The following is a 20,139-nucleotide window of genomic DNA, read 5'->3' as shown; positions in this document are numbered from 1 at the left end:
TTGTCTTCAGAATGTCCAGATGTTGCTCTCCGACTACCCTTGACCAACCAACAATATGATTGCCAGGTTTAAAAAAAAAAACCCATTGAAACACAGAGCAGAACACCTTGGGAGGTCTATGAAATAAAACATGAAATGATCAAGCTCTAAAACCTTTTAAATTATTTTTAACCTGCATATGAAAAGCACCCATCTTTCCTGATCTATCTTCTGCATACCTTGCTATAGCACAGGGGGTGGAAGCCTGTGGCTACCTCAACTCCCATCAGCCCCGACCAGCATGGTAAATGGTCAGAGAGTTGAGGTCTAACAACATCTGGAAGGTACTAAGTTCTCTTTCTAACATTAGAACATAAGGAGAGCCCTACTATAGCACGCCAATGGTCCACCTGGTCCAGCCTCCTGCTTTCCCAATGGCCAGCCAGATGTCTGTGAGAAATCTGCAAGAAGGCCCCAAGCACAGAACACTCTCCCCTCCTGTGGTTTCCAGCAACTGGTACTTCTTCACACATTGCATAGTTAAACTATGGAACTTGTTCCCACTGGAGGCAGTGATGGCCACCGGACATGATGGCTAGGCTCTGCCTCCTTGGTCAGAGGAAGTCATGCTTCTGAATACCAGTTGCTGGAAACCACAGGAGGGGAGAGTGTTCTTGTGGACAATCTTTCAGCTTCATTGGGCATCCACAAATTCTAGTATTATGAGAGAGGGAGAAAAACTCTTCTCTACACACTGTCTCCGTGCTATGTACAATTTTATGACCTTTTATCATGTTATCCCTAACTTACCTTTCCTCTGAATTAAAAATGCTTCAACCTCCCCTAATAAGGGAGAAATTTCATCCATTGGATACTTTTGGTTGCCCTTTTCTGAACCTCTTCCAGCTGTACAATATCCTTTTCGAGGTGAGGCAACCAAGAACTGTACACAGTACAGTGGTACCTCGGGTTAAGAACTTAATTCGTTCTGGAGGTCTGTTCTTAACCTGAAACTGTTCTTAACCTGAGGTACCACTTTAGCTAGTGAGGCCTCCCGCTGCCACTGCCATGCAGTTTCTGCTCTCATCCTGAAGCAAAGTTCTTAACCCGAGGTACTACTTCTGGGTTAACGGAGTCTGTAATCTGAAGCGTCTGTAACCTGAAGCGTCTGTAACCTGAAGCGTCTGTCACCCGAGGTACCACTGTATTCCAAATGTGGACCCACCACAGATTTGTAAAAGGGCAGTTTTGTTTTCAACTCCTGCTAGACAATTGAAAAGGAAAAGCCAACGCTTACCGTGAAGAGGGGAGCCAGACGGGCTGCTGGATAGCCCTGGGACGGGACTACAGCGACCTCCTTGTTTGGTCGTCAGCTCCTGCTCAATCTCCTCCAGCCCAGCGCTCTTCTGGAAGCGGCTCATTCGGTTGACAACCCTTGGCGACATGTGTGTGCGGACGCAGGGCTGCCCTCCATAGGGGTTGATGGGGAAGACATGGGACGTGCCCCGAAGAGTGCTGACCACCACCCAGCGGCAGTCGTGGCTGAAGGAAATGTCCTGCACCTGGAGTGGAGGGTGGGAGAAATCAAGTGGTATCATTTGAGGAGCTGTAATCGGTGTCAAGAAATCAGCCTGACTTCCATAATGGAAAGGATCAGGCAAATGCATGGAGGTTAACTCTAGTTATTCACTTGATAGCCTTGCCCAATTCTAAAGGCTAAGGGCAACCTGCAATATTTTAATATTTCCTTTAGGGATGGACAACTCTGTCAATGCTGGTTTCTCAGTTTGCCCCACTTTTACATCAGTTTGCATTAAAAAAAACAACATAGAAATTTTGCATGTACATTTTTATATATGAATTTAAATGCAATTTTGCCCAGTGTGTGCAATTTAACAAGCAATATCCCCTAACACAATGCATTCTTGTACATTTTAGGTTGGAGAGAGGCATCACAAACTTTGAAGAATGCAAATTTCCAAGGATGGCCCATCTAGTCCAGCATCCTAGTTTCAACTGTAGTCAACCAGATGCCTATAGGAAGCCTGCTAGCAGGACCCAAGCTCACCTGCACTCTCCTCACCTGTCATTCCCAGCAACTGATATTCAGAGGCATACTGCCTCTAACAGAACATAGCCATCCGAGTTCGTAGCTGCTGAAGCCTTATCTTCTATGAATCTAATCTAACCCCTGGGTTTAGAAGGAGTGCTAAGGTTTTAAACTGTTGCCCTGAGGATGTTATTTGTTATTAACCTCTATCAGTCCAGTCAGCAGGGCTAGTGGAAAATGTGCTTGGAAATGCATAGGAAATGACTGCTAACATGCTAAACATCAGAGGAGAGATATGCAAGGCTGGAAGAACAGGAGGACTTGAGTTCTGCACACAGTGTACTTTTCCCTACAAAATATTAGCAAAGGCGGGATAAATTTTGTGAAATATAATAAAAGCATTATTAATAAGGAGCAGTGGGCTCAGGAGGAGGTCAAGAGTTAGAGTTCAAATTCTGGGGTCAAAAGTTTGATTTTCCTGTTAATGCAAACCCAGGATTTTTTTGCTATGTATTTAATATTGCATCAAGCAACTCAATACCTTGATCATTGCTCAAAATGTTTTCCAGCTAAATCAAGAGCCCAGTTCAATAAAGCAAAATTGTTGTGCCAGGGGGCTGAGGTGGTGTGGAATTGCTAAAAAACAAACAAACCCACAGGAGTCTGGTGTAATTTTTTAATTGAATTTGGCCCTGAGAGCTGAGCTGTTGTTGTTTTTACGGGAGGCAAGATACACATTAGTTGCTTGCTCATTTTTCATCCTGGGGAAACATGAAAAATGAGAGGTAAATAATCACCAGCAAAAATGACAGATCCTTGCCAAAGTTTTGGATGTGGTTTGTGTTTAAACGTTTAAAGACAAGGCCTTTAAGGAGGAGGAACTCTGAAATTTTCTTCTAAATTTGGGTGCGTAAAAGTTGCCAATAATCCAAAGCCAACAGTTTGAAAATGAAAGCTGATCGTTACTCAGGGTATACCATGTGAAATCGTAACCTGTTCTGGAAAATTTGGAACTTAGACAGAAAATAGCAAGGGGGCAGGTTGTACACATGTGACTTTTCCACCACTTTGGGCTGTGTATCTATCTCAGTTAAACCACTGTTTTCACTAGATATAGTTACCCAAAGGCATGACAACGAGAACCACCACTGACATTGGCTGTCAGTGAATTTGTGCTTGAGGTTTGCTTTCCCCTCCTCTCACCCATTCCTTTCCCCTCATGTTTCATACCTTTTCAGATTAAGAGCCTGAGTGCAGGGACTGCTTGAGAACTGATTTGTGTTGCTAAAGGGTGGGGTATAAACACCTTAAATTGGGGGGTGGGGAAACCTGCATATCCCCAGATGTTGCTGGACTACCGCCCCAGTCAGAACAGCCAATGGTCAAGAATGATGGGAGTTGTAGTCGAGCAACATCTGGAGGGAGGGAGATCCCCCACACCTGCTTTAAATAAATAATAAAAATGAGATGCAGTCGGAAATTTTTGCTGGATTGTTTTCTGCTTTGTACGTAGCTTATACAGTGGTACCTCTGGTTACGTACTTAATTCGTTCTGGAGGTCCGTACTAAACCTGAAACTGTTCTTAACCTGAAGCACCACCTTAGCTAATGGGGCCTCCTGCTGCCGGAGAACGATTTCTGTTCTCATCCTGAAGCAAAGTTCTTAAGCTGAGGTAATATTTCTGGGTTAGCAGAGTCTGTAACCTGAAGCGTATGTAGCCTGAAGCATATGTAACTCGAGGTACCACTGTAAGACATTTTCCAGACAAAAAAAATTGGAGAAGGATTGTGGGCAGAGCCACACCATACATCTGAAGAACATTCAGAGCGTATTTAAAGCAAGTGACACTTCCCCGCAAAAAATTCTGGGAAATGTAGTTTGTTAAGGGTGCTGGGAACTGTAGCTCTCGCGAGGAGGAAACTCGGGATCCCAGAATTCTTTGTGGGAAGTTAAATGTCCATCAGATGTGCCATCAAATGTGCAGAGTGCAGATCTGCCCAATAGCTCAGTGAGAGAGCATGTGTTGTGCATGCAAAAGGCTCCAGGTTCAACCCCCAGTATCTCCAGGTAGGACCAGGAAAAAGACCCCCTCCCTGAAACCTGAAGAGCTGCTGTGATTCAGTGTTAGTAGTAGTGAGCTAGGTAGTTCTATGTGTGAAATGATCAACTTCCCTGCATCGTTGCTGGTGCCCTGGCCCCCTGCAGAAGGATGCAGCAGTCAGACACCCAACTCAGTTTCTGTCAAAGGCTTGAATGCATAGGCCAGTGTGATATGTCAGTCAGGAGGCAAACATTCTGGTTAAGAGGAAGCACAACAAGTTAAATTCATGGCCAGGTGTGAGCTGAGACTTTGCCACAAGACCTGAGATCCACCCCCTGGATCTTTTGAAGAGAAGGGTGGGCATAGACATTTGCACAGTTGGAGATCCAAGCCATGGGACTGGGCAAGCAAATGGGAGCTCCTCAGAATAGGATGGGTTTGCTGAATCTGTTTGTGCCGGCACAGTCATCCCTATGCAGGGCCATCTTACGTATAACTGGCACCGTGCAGCTTCCATCCTAAGCCTCTGCAGGGATCGCTCTCCTTCCGCGGAGGCTTGGGAGGCAAACTGCACACCCACCAGCCATATGGTTGACGGGGCACAGCTGGCGGGTGTGCAGGGAATGGGGAGGCCGCCGGCAAAGCCGTGCAGCTCCCCCATTCTCTGGGGCGCCCCTGAGAGGCCAGAGCCCTGGCGCAATGCGCCAGTAAGGTCAATAGGAAAGACGGCTCTGTCCCTATGTCCTTGGTAGCAGAGGCAGAGTCAACAGGGTCAGTCTGCTATGATGTGGAGCTCAGAATGCCAGATGGCACCAGGGAGGCTGTATCTCCAACAGTCCGCTTGGCCCCTCCACTGGATCCTTATTTACACCTAGTATCCAATTCCTCCAAATCCAGATTCTCATCCCATTCCTTCCAATTCCACCAAGATGTCTCCCCAGGACTCATGATAGATGGTCAGATATTTCCCTTCTGTCTCCCCCACTGCTGATGAATGGATCACAAAACTCACTCATTTGCAAGCTCACTAGTAAATCAACCATCTTCAATAAAAAAAGTTTCACCTAGGACTAGGATACTAAAGGGAACAGCAAGGAAAAGGCTTTCTAGACTGCCAGGACAGAAATGAAGAAAGTGAATAACAACAATTTGTGTGTGGGGGGGTGTTTGAAAGAAAACAAAATAATCTTAACATGTGACAATCTCACACATTAGACAAACTTAACACACATGCCCCAGCGTAGTGGAAAGCTACTCAGATTTCAAACAGTAGAGATCTTTCCAGAGGAAAAGTGTCTCAAATTGAGTTCTGTGAAATAACTGTGCCATGTTGGAGGATGTGGTCATATAGATATGTCCTAAGATTCCTGCAGCTAAATTGCCCCGTTTCTCATAGAGAAAACCCAACCTGGTGGCAGACAATGAGGACAACCTTAGCAACACTGCCAGCACTTTCTGGTTTTTCAGCAGAGGGTTATTTAGGGGGAAACAGCCTCCAGCCCCTGAGAGAGGCAAACAGGGACACCCCTCTTTATGATTGGTGAGCCCAAAATTATTTGGCCAAGCTAAAGAAGTGAGTCAATTCTATGGGCTCTGAAGCCATGCCACACCACCAAAGACATTATGAAACTTTTCTATTAAAAAAAGAAAATGCAGACATTTCTCCTAAAACTCACAAGACCTACTTTAAATGTATGGCAGCTAAATGAGAAACATATTGTGGAGTCACTGCTTGGCAATGACAGCCCAGGCTTTGCAAGGACTGGGGCCTGGTTAAGCCATCTGGCTCTTGGGTAAGAATATAAATTGGGGCTACAACCCTAAACAACCGTACCTAAGAAGTAAGAAATACTGGGAAAGTGGCTTAGGATTAGGGTGTGACTTGTTAAAGGCCCCTAAAAAACAAAAACCCCACTCATACAGGAGAGTGGCTGCCGTGCCTCTGCACAACTGGGGGTTCATCCATACTTACTGTCTGGCCTGTGCTTTCGGGTTTTTCATGGTTGCCATTTGCTCTGATTCAAAGAGAGGGTTTTTGTGGGGAAAATGCCAGGGCAAAAAAAGAGAAAGTGCTCGGACATGGAGCTTTAAAGCATGGACCTTTAAAGCATGGACCTGGGTTCGCTTTGCCTCCCCCTAAGCAGCTTCTTGCCAATGGATTGGCTACTTCTACTAATAGGAATTATCATAATTACAATAGCAGAATGTTGTTTATCCTCCCATCTTAGCAAAAGTGCTTCTTTGCATGATTTCTGTGCTTTCTTCTAGGCTCCTATGAGCTGTAAGAAACCCCACAATTCGCAATTATGGGGGGGGATAAAAAGAGCTTACATTCTGTGTATTTTGATGTTTTCTTAGTCTTCTTAAGTATCTTTTATATTTCAGCAGAGCATCTTGTAAAATTCTGAAGACTTGGGCAGAGGGCATGGATGGACCGTGTGAATGAATTGTGAATTGAACTGAAATGGCATTCGTTCCTTTTTGGAGAGGGTGAATTGGAACTGGAACTAATTCCTTTTAGAAATGAACGTTCCTCTCTCCCTCTTGTTTTTCAGCGGCCCTGTTTGGGCCCCATGTCTGTCATCAGTCACCATCTGATCTTGCTGATAGAGGGGAAGACTGTTTATCGCTGCCACCACCTGTTATTAGCTTCTTACCAGAAGCTCTGTCACAGCACATAGCTTGGGAATAAGTGAATCAAAGAATCCAGCTGAGAACTCAAGATCCTGCCAATCAGGGTCAACATTAATGGGTGAGAACCACTAGTGTCCCAACTCAGATGAGGCAGAGGGGGCTCCTTGAATTGTGAAACTAGCTTAGCTTCTCCATCAAAGCCAAGAGTCCCTCGCTTCTATAATGACCTCTTATGCAGATCCTGAAGCAAAAGCTAGGAGAGGATTTAGTTCTCTCCCCACCCCACTTTCCCCTCCAATGTCTGCTTTACACAACAGCAAGGTGGAAATCACATTCCTCCTCTTTTTTCTCCAGGACAAAATCACTTCAAGTAGCCTGGCCTCAAGTGATGTAACCAAAAGAAAAGTCCTAAGAAGCAACAACTGAATGAAAATATTTGCAGATAAACCCATCGTAGGTGAATGGGGTCCAATGCAACAAATGGAAACACACAGGATGGCGGGGATTAGCTTTCATTATGTTATTAAAAAGCACAGGGTTTAAATCAACCTCAGGAGAGTTTGGCTCTCACAATGCGGTGGGCACTCAACGATGGAACAGGCCAGCCATCAAATCTTGACAAAAGTATTCCAGAAATGCACTTCAGAATATTCTGGACAAAAGCAGCGAGGATTCACTTGCCTGTAAGTACCCGTATATCTAAAGCCTTCGCCTTAAAAAGGGGATTAAAAAACAAAACCACATGACTTGGAAGATGTTTTCCTGAAAGGCAAAGAGGTTTGCTCACGGAAGTACTTCATCGGAGGGACAATGTCACACACACACAATGCAGCCCCAGCTTTACACCCAAACTCAGACACAAATCTGTCCTTTTCAGATTCATTGCCACAGCCAAACAAGCCACTGATGACATTGCTAAAGAGCGGTCAGTTTTAACCCCCTTCGGAGGCTTTGGGATGATCATCATAGAAACCTTATTGTCGGGACCTAATATTCTGGATTGTTCTACAAAGGCCTTTGTCTTGACTGCAGACTCAAAGTGGATTAGAGGCCCATGAGAAGAGAATGAAGGTTTGTTTTGGTTTTTTTTGGAATGGGGGGGGCTCAACAATTAGGGAAATGGAGAAGAACAAGAGGACAATTATTAAATCTAATTCCTGCCCTTTTCCTTTAAGGGAAGGACCATAGCTCAGTGGCAGAGCAACTGCTTTGTATGCAGAAGGTCCCAGGTTCAATCCCTGGCATATCTAGGTAGGGCTGGGAGAGAGACCCCTGCCTAAAACCCTAGAGAGCTGCTGCCAGTCAGTGCAGACAATAGTGAACTATGTAGGCCAATGGTCTGACTCAGTGTAAGGCAGTTTCCTATGTTTCTTGGGTCACTTCCAGACGGCCTGTGTAAGAAGCATTCATCCCGGTTTGCATGAAGTTTGCACGTGGTGGCTGCTAGGATCTGTAGTACAAAACTTCTGGATGGCACCAGGATGGGAAATGGGGCTTAAATGAACTCTCCAGGAGCGTCACAGTACAAATACAAGGTGAAAAGAGCCAATGGGGGCAGGGTGGTACAATGGCTAATAATAATCTTAGCAGGCTTTTCAAGAGATGGGCCTCTGGGTGGCCTAGAGAGAAGTTTCCAATGGCTGGTTGGTTGTGGGTTTTGGTTTGGTTTGGTTTAGTCGAAGCTCAAGAGGTCAAGCCAATGTTGTGTGGCAGCTGACCCTCTGCTCCCCTCTGCTCCGAGTGAAGGAGTGGTGGCCCACATTCCGGTAGAGCAGGAGTGTGTAGGATCCATAGTAGAAGAAAGTTCAAGAGACTGTGCATTTTCATCAGTAAGCAAGTTTACTGGGAGCCAATATGGAGCCATGGTTAACATGTTGGACTTGAGCCTGGCAGACCTGGGTTCAAATCCTTGCTCTGCCATGTGGATGGCCATGGACCAGTTCTTTGTGAAATTCAGTGGTGACCTTTGACCTGACAACCCCATTGCTCAGGAGAACATACGCTTTGCATTTGCTGAAGGTTCCAGGTTCAATTTCTGAAATGTCTAGTTTTGTTTTTGCCTTTGAAAAAAAAAGGGGGGAAGACTGGTACTGGGAAGGACTCAATTTCCCATGTATTTGTAGAGCTGCTCTTTGCTGTAATGTACTGGGCTAGACAAACCAGTGCTCCGCTTCAGTGCAGGGCAGCCTCATGTGCCAATCTCACTTGGCAGAACCAACCTAACAGGGCTGTCAAGAAGATAAAACATGGTGACGGAGGATGTATGTGACCCTGAGCGCTTTAGAGGAATGGCAAGGTGATAGTTCATGACAAAGAAGCAAGCGTTGACACACAGTGCTGTTCCTTCCCCTATTAGTCTGAACCTTCAAACTTTTATCTCAGATGAGAACTCCAGTAGCCCAGCAGATAAACTGAATTCGAACTCAGGAGCTGCATTCCGGATGCTCCAGATTTGTTGGGTGGTGGTAGAGGAACTCTTGTTTGCATGTACAACAAGGAACTCTTCAGACTCAAAACAGCATCCCTGGTGAGACCAATCTGGTATTTCTTTTGGAAGCGTTCCTTGAAGCTCAGCCACTGTTCCGCATCTGGTAGCAGTTGAAGCAAAAGGAACTTTTCCAGAGCCAAACCAATATTTTTTCAACCCAAAAAGGTGTTTGTAAAGAACTGTGGAAGGTGGTGCTGTTGGCTGTAAAGCTCTTGGAAGGATCAGATTACTGCCTGGTTTTCACTGCTCTCGAACTCTTCTCGGTATTTGTTTAACAGCCTCCGTTACTCTGTTCAAGTACGAAGTGTCCCACTAGTCCGAACACTCCTCGGTCACTGGGTTTATGACGGATCCTGTGCTTATTTCAGCATGGAATCCTTCCCATGTCTTCAGCCAAGTAACACTCACTCAGACCTTGGGATGCTGAAAGCTGGCTCCCTCGCAGCTTTCTGCTCCAGTTAGAACACTACAGTAACCTTCAGGCTCTGCTGAACATTCACCCATCTTGATTTTCAGGTATAAAATAATACTTTTGCAGGTTGGAAACTAGTTCCCGAAATTGTGCAAAGGGCCGCTATTTTCTGATGCTGTTTCTTTTCATTGCTTCCCCTCTCTTTTGTATTATAGTTGGGGGTCCTTCCCCTCGCCAACCTCCTACCATGGTCTCCCCCCCCCCATCTTCCTACAGTGATCCCAGCCATGCAGATTCCAGAGATCCCAATGATGTCACAATGGTATGCACCCAATCAGATCTGCCCACATGTTGACACCAATCAAAACAGAAGGGCAACACTTCCAGGAATGATCGCAGGGTACCAGCCAAACAGGGATAACATAGTTTGGTAACTTCAGTTGACTTGGAGGGCTTTTTACCAGCTACGGCTGATAGGCCACGTTACAGCTGTTCCTGGACAGAGATAGCCTGGTCCCAGTGATTCATGCACTGGTAACCTCAAGACTTTATTATTACAATGCACTCTTTATGGAGCTACCCTTGGACTTGGTCTGGAAGCTTCAGCTGGCACAAAATGCTGTAGCTAGACTGTTGGTGGGGACTGACTACTGCCATCACTCCATTGCTTAAAAGCTTGCACTGACTGCCCATATGCTACTTCAAGGTTCTTGTATTAACTTACATGCAATTAACAACTTGGGTCCCGGACACCTTCATAACAATTGATTCCTTATATCCCTGCCTGATCACGGAGATCCTTAAGGGAGTCTTTGTCTGTGGCCCCCTCTGTGCCTCAGGTGCACAACTCATTTCCACAATGTACCATGCATTAATTAGGTGTACGTTTTAGCGTGAGCTTACCTAATCTGCACTTTCACAACAATATGTGAACAGAAATGCAGCTATCCTCTGAAATTCACACTTTTTGGAACCTGGAAGTTCTCCCAGCAAAAAATTAATTAAACGCATATTATATGGTTCCGGCCCAGGCAACCTGAAAGATCATATCCCTCTATACAAACTTGCCTGGATGCTAAGAGCCTCAGGTGAGCACCTTCTCTCAGCCTCATCAACATCAGAAGCGTGATGGGTAGAGACAAGAGATGGATCCTTCTCTGTGGCTGCTCCCATATTGTGGAAGTCCCTCCTTCCAAGAGAGGTTAGACTGGCTCCCTCTTTGTTATCCTTCCACCAACAGACAAAGACCTTCCTGTTCAGACAGGCCTTTGAAAACTAAGATGTGAAACGTTCTGATCCCTGGGCTGCTGTCAGGGCAAGCTGCATTTGAACTGCTGGATTTAAATGTGATGTATTTGTATTCTTGATGGGACGCGGGTGGCGCTGTGGGTAAAACCTCAGCGCCTAGGACTTGCCGATCGCATGGTCGGCGGTTCGAATCCCCGCGGCGGGGTGAGCTCCCGTCGTTCGGTCCCAGCTCCTGCCCACCTAGCAGTTCGAAAGCACCCTTAAGTGCAAGTAGACAAATAGGTACCGCTTTATAGCGGGAAGGTAAATGGCGTTTCCGTGTGCTGCGCTGGTGCAGGTTCGCCAGAGCAGCTTTGTCACGCTGGCCACGTGACCCGGAAGTGTCTTCGGACAGCACTGGCTCCCGGCCTCTAGAGTGAGATGAGCGCACAACCCTAGAGTCTGTCAAGACTGGCCCTTACGGGCAGGGGTACCTTTACCTTATTTGTATTCTTGGTTTTTAACATTGGTTTTCATTACCCTTAGATCCAAAGTTTATGTTTTTTACATGTTGTAGGTTGCTTTGCAACCCAATGTAGGAAAAAGGCAGGATATAAATATATTAAGTTATACTAATAATAGTAACAGAAGTGTGTGTATTAAAATGTGCATATTTGTGGAAACAATATACAGAAATGCAATATATTAGGCAAAATTGCATACAAACATATGTACATTGGAAGAAATGCACCCTAAAATGCTGATCAATTCTCATAAGGACTTTTTTTTCTTTAATGGAAAACTGACACAGAAATGTGTCAGACTAGGCACATGAGAAACCGAAAGAAATCCAAATTGACAGATTTGTTCATCCCTAGCAGGCACCACTCTGCCTCTCTCTGCTTGTTCCCTCCACGCCACTTCTTAAAAATTCAGCCTCCGATTTCGCCTAGTATTTTTGCATCTAGAGGTGGCACAAACTCGCCCACGCTGAGATGGAAAGAGAGGGTCCCATTTTCAGAAACAAACCCGAGGAGCAGTAGCACAAAAAGCACCGGGCATGGAATTTCATCCCCTTCTCTGATTTGTTAATCACTCTGGGGACATCAGCTTCCGATAACACAGCGATCAAAGGGTCAGTTTACCCAGCGATAGCTCTACAAGCCCAGGCACAGCTCAGGATCTGGGGCGGCAAAACTGATGTCCGTAAACACACCCCTTGGGTTTTTATTCAGCGGAACAGAACCAGAGCCTATGGCCCAACCCTTAAACATTGTTGCTGGGGTTGGGGGGGTGCGTTTAGAGCATAGCTTCTAAAATGTATGCACCATTTGTAGTAAAGATATAAAGTGTTATTTATATAGGTGCTACATTTTGTGTAGGAACACAGAGAGTCACCTTATACCAACTCAAACCATTGGATCATTTAGCTCAGTACTGCCCACACTGAGTGGCAGCAGCTCTCCAGGGTTTCAGGCAGGGTCTTACCTAGTCCTACCTAGAGACACTGAGGTTTCAACCTGAGACCTTCTGCATGCAAAGCATGTGCTATGTCAAATGTATAAGGCCAAATGTATCCCCATCATTATACATGCTTACGGAGAACATGAGCAAAAAATAAAAAGGTCTCTAGCCTGAAAGAGTTTACAAGCTTAGATAGTAAACAAATAGACTGTGATGAAACTTGCTCTGTTCATAGCAAGCCTTGTTATTTTATGGGGCGGGGGGAGCAAGTAGTCAGGATGATTTTTGCCTTCTGAGTATTTGCTGAATTCAAGGCATGGGATAATTTAACAAACTGTATTAAGTAAACTTACTCCCATGCCTTCAATATCCCTAAAAGACACCCTATACGGAGCTTTTGCTGATGGGAAAAAATGTATGTAGCAAATCTAGACTAGAGGGACCATTGGCCGGATCCAGCAAGCTCTTCTTATCAGCACCAAGGAGAGCAGGAACCTTCACCAGATCTCCACACTTACTAATGATCCTAAGGAGCCAAACATCAGGACATTCCTGCCCCAGAACCACACCACCTGCCTAGATTCCTGGCTGGGTCTCAAATCTCCCCCAGGGCCAGATGCATTGTATTACCATCAAGAATATTGTTTGCAAAGGCTTGTCGTCGTTTATTTATTATTTATAATAGTATTTCAATACCACCATATCATAAAATGTCAGGGCACTGTACACTGTTAAAACATAAAACACCATTGGAAAAAGTAAAAGAAATCCAGCACATGAAGGTCACAAAGAGGTCTTCAAGAGACGCCTGAAAGTCAAAAGCAAGAATACTTGCCAAATCTCTGCTGCAAGAGTGTTTCCAGCATGGGATTGGTGACACTAAACGCCCGACTTCAAGTTGAGTCCAAGTCAGGCCTCTGTAACACGGGAACGAAGTAAGTGCTCCTCAGGGTGATTTTAGGGATCAAGCTGGGATATAAAGATATCCAGGAACCAAGCTGTTCAGGGCCTTTGCAGAGATCAATGCATGGGCTACCTACCTTCATGATTTCAAAAATATTATTTTGTGGGACATTGTGAATGGGCTACAGTTTTCTGGAAGTTGGTTATATGTTGCATTGGGGTACTGACAGCATAAAGCATGAGGCTGGAGCTCATATAGTATTAATTCCTAAAGTAACTTCCTGGTTTGTAGATTTAGGAAAATACCTAGATAAGCAAAACATAGATCATGATCTACTGGGAGATTTCTGGGCAATTTGCAGTAGACCAGCAAGCCTTTCTGACTTTCCACAGTTTATTGTTAGAAAGCCCATGCTCCTTTATTTCCTCTCTCCTTAAAAATTAGGTGGCTGAGATGAAGAAAGCTAAGGGGGGAAACCAGGAGCGGATGTTTGTGTATGATAGGTCTGTGAATTTAATTCTGGAACTGGAAACAAATTCCTGAACAGCATATGGGTTCCTTAATTCTAAACACTATTTTACACTTGGTGTAGGTTAGTGGATATCAATATTCTAGTAAAAATAAAAGGACCCCAAGAACCAGAAGTCTGCCCACCCCAACCCTGAAGACCACTGGGTGAGACTCCTGAATTGTGGCAGTGCTTATTTGCTCCTGGATATATATAGGAGATTCCTTCTTCAGTAGGTCTTGATGGTATTCCTCGGTGGGATCCCTGAACACTGGGCCTGCAAAGTGTGGTGTTAGGACCTTGCCTCCCAGCCTCTTAAAATGTAATCCAAGTTGTTTCAAGATGAAAACTAGGCCCTCATTTTGTTGGTGTACGGTATCAGAATGGTTTCTGAGGCTGCAGATGACATTAGGCACAATTGGGTTTACATGGAAAGTGATGCTATCAGCCGATGACCTCAGCCTCAGTGAAACACTCCATAGATGTTCAGCCCATTTCTCCCCCCAGTAGGATTTTTCAGGTGCAAGCACTTCCCGTTTTCATTCAGAACAATAGCATCTGTGTCAATGATCAGAAGTTTGGGGAAAATGCTGGCTCAGATATTTGAGGCCCTCTCTCAGCTACGAGTCAGGCAGGTGTGTGTCTGTGACCAGCCTGCCTTGCCTATTTCACAATCACCTTTTCCGTTAAAGATCAGTGAAAACATACACTCGGTAATCACAGACCGATTGAGTAATGCAACACTGAGTACATTTAGACACCGCTGTTTAAAGTTTTATTCCCATGTCAATTACAAGAAAGGAGATACCACAGGGGAAGAAGAGATGGTCTGAAGGCTGCAGGATCGGACCGGGGTTGGGGAGACTGAGCTAATGGCTATTATGCAGGTGCTCCATCGCTGGAAAAGTGGCCAAGACACAGTTGCCGCCTTGCCAAAGGCATTAAGGATGGGGCGAGAGATGAAGGGAGGGGGGGTTGCAAAGTCACAACATCACCAGGAAACCGGCAGCTCGAGAGGCTTGATCCGAGCTCCACCCCAGCATAACTTTCTGTCCTTGAAGACGCAGCACAGCCACTCAGACAACATGAATTCAGTGCCATGGGCCCAGACTCACAGAGCAACCTCCCAACCCAGACAAGAAAGGCACCATCGTCGCTTCAGGAGAACGACAAAGACTTTCTTAGTGCAACAGGCATTTTAAGGTAGCATTTGGGTTTGGGTTTGCGATGAATTTTTAAACTGCTTTATTCTCTGTGTGTTTTAGGTACGCCACTTTATAAATGCCTCAAATAAAATAAGAAAAATCAACAGCAAAAGGGTTCTTGAACCAGGGTTCCATGTTTCCACAAGTGTCTTAGGAACGTACAGTGTCATATCATCTGTCCAGCTCAGTATTGTCTACACTGACTGGCAGCAGTTTTCCCAGAGTTTCAGACAGGGAACTTCTCCCCAGCCCAATTTCCTGGGTGGAATGTGTGTTTGAACTCTGATAATGCCTCTTGTTTCTCTGGATGGATGATAGAGAGTGCTGTGTGAGATTTAGGTAAATTTTTGCTCCACCCACTTCTGCCTCTGGTCCTGCCCACCTCTGGCATGTGGCCCTCAAAGGCTGCCCAGAAGGGAATGTGGCCCTCAGGTTGAAACATGTTCCCCCCACTCCTGGAATAGCAGGAGAAAACTCTGAAGGCCACTTCTGTCGGCTGCACTGGGGAGGACATGGCTAAGAGTGTGGATACTCAACCTGTTCAGAGGCAGAACAGATGCAACCGGATGGGCAGAGTGGGTGAAACTGATCTTGCTCCTCCATTTAAAAACAATGAAAAGGATGCATTAAACTGGAAGCAGCCATTGTCCGTTGTACCCTTTGGAGGTTACAGAAGTGTCGTTCCATCCCTGCCTCTCTATGGTGAAAGCACACGAGAACGGGCCTTCTTTGCAGTGGCTCCCCATCTGCGGAATGCTCTCCCCAGGGAAGTTCGCCTGGCACCTTCGTTATACACCTTTAGGGGCCAAGCAAAAACATTCCTTTTTAACCAGGCCTTTGGCTGACCTGATCAACATCCCATATCCTTTTAAAATGTGACTCTTTTGGTGGGGTATTATTGGGTTATTGCTTTTATTTATATTTTATATACTGGGTGCTTTTTATGTGAATCACCCTGAGACCTCCAGGTATAGGGCAGTATATAAATTCAATAAATAAATAACAATAAATATCCATGTTGCACTGGCAGACAAGCTCAGCGGAATATGAAAATGCTAAGGAGGACTGAGCGGGTATTTGTTCCCCAACCCAGCTCACCCTCCATGTGTAGTGCACACCTCTAAAGCACGCCATAATTTAAATAAAAATTATTTTTAAAGGGGGGGGGGAGAGAGAGACAGGAGCCACCCCAGAGTGATGCATGAAGCTTAACCTTAAACATACTTTTGTCAAAGTTTGCATTTGGGAAAACAAACCTCGCACAGGCCGGAAAAGTAGCGCCAACATGATTACATGGTCCTCTGTGTTTTAACGAGGCTCGGGCGAGCTCGCTTGTGACAACAGCCTACGAGTCAGAATAAGCAAAGGCCGGACAGCCAAAAAGATTACACAGTGGTTTTTCTGGCCACCAGCCCGCCTCGCTATCGCTGCGTTTATTTGCTTGGGATTGAGATAAGGTGACTCGCGGGCCCTTTGGTGTATGCGTGTGTGTGTGTTTATGCACAAAGATCAAAGAGACAAGTGCAGCCAGGCCAAAACCCAGACCTTTATCTGTTTACAAAGGAAGACGGTATACCTCCAGAACACGGTGTTCCTCTGCTGCCGAACAACAATATCCAGCGTTTAAACAGTGCTCTTCAAGGGATCAAAGCACTTTGATACAAGGTGGGTGGGGTCTGAGGGCGGAACGCATCATTCAGTGGTTGAGGCATGTCGAGACACCCTAGCTACTGTGCAAATTGGGAGGGGGATCCCTATCACCCTTCAGATGTTGCTGAACTACAGCTCCCGTTATCCCTGGCCACTGGCCATGTCATCTTGGGCTGATTGCAATTGTAGTTCAGCAGCATCTGGAGCTCCCCAGCTCAGCAGCAAATTATTTCATTCGAAATATTTGTAAGCTGTACTTTCGCAGAAGATGTAACGAGGCAGTGTGCAACTTAAAAGCATGATGCTGAGATAACAGATGAAAAAGCATCAATAGCATCCTGGTGGAAACTGGAGGAAGGAAGGAAGGAAGGGGAGAGAAAAAAGAAAGAAAAAAGAAGTACGTCTTCATGCAGTTCATTGTTGAACTATGGAACTTGGTCCCACAAGAGACAGTGATGGCCACCAACTTGGATGGCTTTAAAAGAGGATTGGTTTAATTCATAGAGCTAAAACCTATCAATGGCTACGCTCTGCCTCCATGGTCAGAAGGAACAATGCTTCTGAATACCGAGTGCTGGAATCCACAGGAGGGGAGCGTGGCTGTTGTGCTCAGGTCCTGTTTGCGGGTTTCCCACTTACATCTGGCTGGCCACTGTGAGCACAGGATGCTGGAACAGACGGACCGTTGGCATGATCCAGCAGGCTGTTCTTACGTCTTTAAAAGCATCATGGGGGAGGAAGGAAGTGGAAGGCAGGGAGGGAACCACAGCTCAGTGGTTATAGCAACTGCTGGGCACAAACAAGGTCCCAGCTTCAATCCTCACTGGTAGGACTGGAAAAGAATGCGAACAAAATCAAACAAATGCAAGCAAAACTAAATCTCTACTCCAACCCTGGTCATGACACACTTACATGGGGTGCTGTGTTCAAAACGGCAAAAGGAAAGCTGCTGAGGGCAACCAAGCTTTTTTATTCAGCTTGGCCACCTTCTCTTTAAAGGTAAGCCCCCCCTTGCCACTTATAACTTGTCCTCCCCTATGAAAGTCACCAAACACACAGGGAGAGAGTTTTGCAAGGGAATGAATGATCTGCAAAACACAGAAGTAGGGAGGATAATCATCACAGCCTTCTTAGTTCAGAGGGGAATATATAAGCAGATAAATGTCCATGTCCCACATCAGCTCAGCATACAGCTGTAGTCTGCATTAAGCACCTCTGCCCATATCTGTATGTGTATGTACACACACACACACACACACACACACACACACACACTGTATTGGACAGAATATAAGCCACTGGCAAATATAGGTTACACCCCTGACATGAGATCTCACTGAAAGCGGAAAAAACATTGTAGGTCTCCAGTGATCTCTTGCTTTTTTCCATCTAAAATACATGGGCAACTTCTAGATTAGCCTCACAAAGAGCAGCTCACTGGGCAGCCGGTACCCCCTGGTAAGAAGGGCAGGCGATCCTCATCTTAAATCATGGCTTCTCAGTCTATGAAAGAGCAGTCATAAGCCACACACAGGTTTCATACAAGCCAGATTTGTGCAGCTACGTTTGGGCCAATATAATAGATGTATCATAAAACACTTCCACAAGAAAATAAAGCAACCTTTCCGAACCATGGCATGCTCAGCGCTGAGAATTAGGGAGCTGCACATTGAATGAGCACCCTCAAAGCTCCCCGTAGATTACAGCGCAATGCACACTAGTGGTTTTGCCGAGCAAGGCATTATCAAGACACCACGCTACTCCCCCTGCAGCCCCCCCAGGCCGCTGAAGTGGATATACTTTGTTACACACAAAGGCTAAAAACATATACGTGCAATTACATAAACGTTCCAAATGATAGGATATCCTTGGCAATCTCAACCGCCAATTTGGCATCGTTGCCAGACATCTTCCAAGAGGTTAGGGGGGCCTGTAAAACCCAGCAAGACGCCTCTTGCCAACTAGGGTGCCAACTTGGCTGGTTAAAAAGTGGCTCAGCTGTCCTTTCTTTCCTTGTTGGCCTTTTGATGGCTATAAAGTTCACTCTCTGCCCTGGTATCTGAGCCAACTTTAAATTGCATACATTTAAATATATTACAGCCAAGCCAAAACTATCCACAGCTTTTTGTGAACACTGTCGAATACACTTCCTTTTCCTTGATGGTTTTTCAACACCCCTTATGAAAATATTCACCCATTCACTTACACTGCCTTCTTTTCCTCGCACTCACCCTCAATTCATCTTGCTTGCCTGAATGACATCAGGCTATTCATTCACTTACATTGCCTTCTTTTAAAAAGATAAGAATGCAAGAAGAGCCTGCTGGATCAGGCCGGTGGCCCATCTATTCCAGCATCCTGCTCTCACAGTGGCCAACCAGATGTCCCTGTGGGAAACCAGCAAGCAGGATTTCAGCACGAGAGCCCTCTCCCCTCCTGTGATTTCCAGCAACTGGTATTCAGAAGCACTGCTGCCTCCAACTGTGGTGGAAGGACATAGCCATAATGCCTAATAGCCCTCAATAGCCCTCTCCTCCATGAATTTTGCTTGCCTTCATCCTCAGTTGACTTTTTTTTTTTTTGCCTTACTGACATCACGTCATCCAAATCATTATGAGATGACTGGCCAGGATTAATTTTGGGAGAAAGTTAACATGGTTCCCTCATGGTACTCAATGTCTTTTTCCAGATAATATCTGGGGGTTTGAGCACAGGTACCACCAGTATGTGTGTGACACATAGCTCCAGCTCCTGTCTTCATTTGGCAATCCAGAGGGGTGATGAAAAAAACTATTAAAGAGGTGGCTGGAAGCAGTTTTAGGATGGCTGAACAAGCTGAAACTTAATCCAGATAAGATAGTGTTGTTGGTTGGTTGGTTGCTTGGAAAACCACAGACCTAGTTTGCAATTTGGAAGGACAGATTCTTCAATACTTTGGCCACCTCATGAGAAGAGAAGACTCCCTGGAAAAGACCCTGATGTTGGGAAAGATGGAGGGCACAAGGAGAAGGGGATGACAGAGGACGAGATGGCTGGATAGTGTCTTCGAAGCTACCAGCATGAGTTTGACCAAACTGTGGGAGGCAGTGGAAGACAGGAGTGCCTGGTGTGCTCTGGTCCATGGGGTCATGAACAATCAGACACAACGAAATGACTAAACAACAAAAGTTTGCAATTAATTGGTTAGGGATGCCCACTGGGCATTCTCCTGGCCCTGGAACTATCTCTGAAGATGCAGGTGGCATATGTAGCTAGAGGACCAGCTTTCTCTACCTTCCCTGTCACAGGCAGTATACCTTTGAACACCAGTTGCTGGGAATCAGAAGCGGGGAGTGTGCTGTTGCGCTCAATTCCCGCCTGATGTCTTCTCACTAGAGCATCTGGTTGGCCATTGTGAGAAAAGGATGCAGGATTAGATGGGCCTTTGTCCTGATCCAGCAGGGCTTCACTTATGCCTGGTTCTCCAGCTCGAACTAGTTGCTTCCGGACCAAAACTACTATAATTTCCTCTAGACAGAGTTCTGCCTGAAGACAGTCTACAACCATCAGATTGTGCAGAACAAAGCCACCAGCCTC

General features: G+C 45.6%; 1 protein-coding gene across 15 annotated transcripts in view; it reads right to left on the bottom strand.

Annotated features, from left to right (window-relative positions):
• BCAS3 (BCAS3 microtubule associated cell migration factor) overlaps nucleotides 1–20,139 on the bottom strand; it is a 467,771-nt gene that overhangs the window by 315,000 nt on the left and 132,632 nt on the right. For all 15 annotated transcript variants that reach the window (XM_083479822.1, XM_083479833.1, XM_083479824.1 and 12 more), the window contains one exon: nucleotides 1,277–1,541. In XM_083479822.1, coding sequence (XP_083335948.1) covers nucleotides 1,277–1,541 — 265 coding nt within the window. The remainder of the gene's footprint in view (nucleotides 1–1,276; nucleotides 1,542–20,139) is intronic.

The sequence above is a fragment of the Podarcis liolepis genome (genome assembly GCF_965112155.1).
Source record: "Podarcis liolepis genome assembly, chromosome: 16".
Lineage (NCBI taxonomy): Eukaryota > Metazoa > Chordata > Lepidosauria > Squamata > Lacertidae > Podarcis > Podarcis liolepis.
Note: the sequence above shows the minus strand (reverse complement) of the source record. Positions and strands in the feature narration are given on the sequence as shown.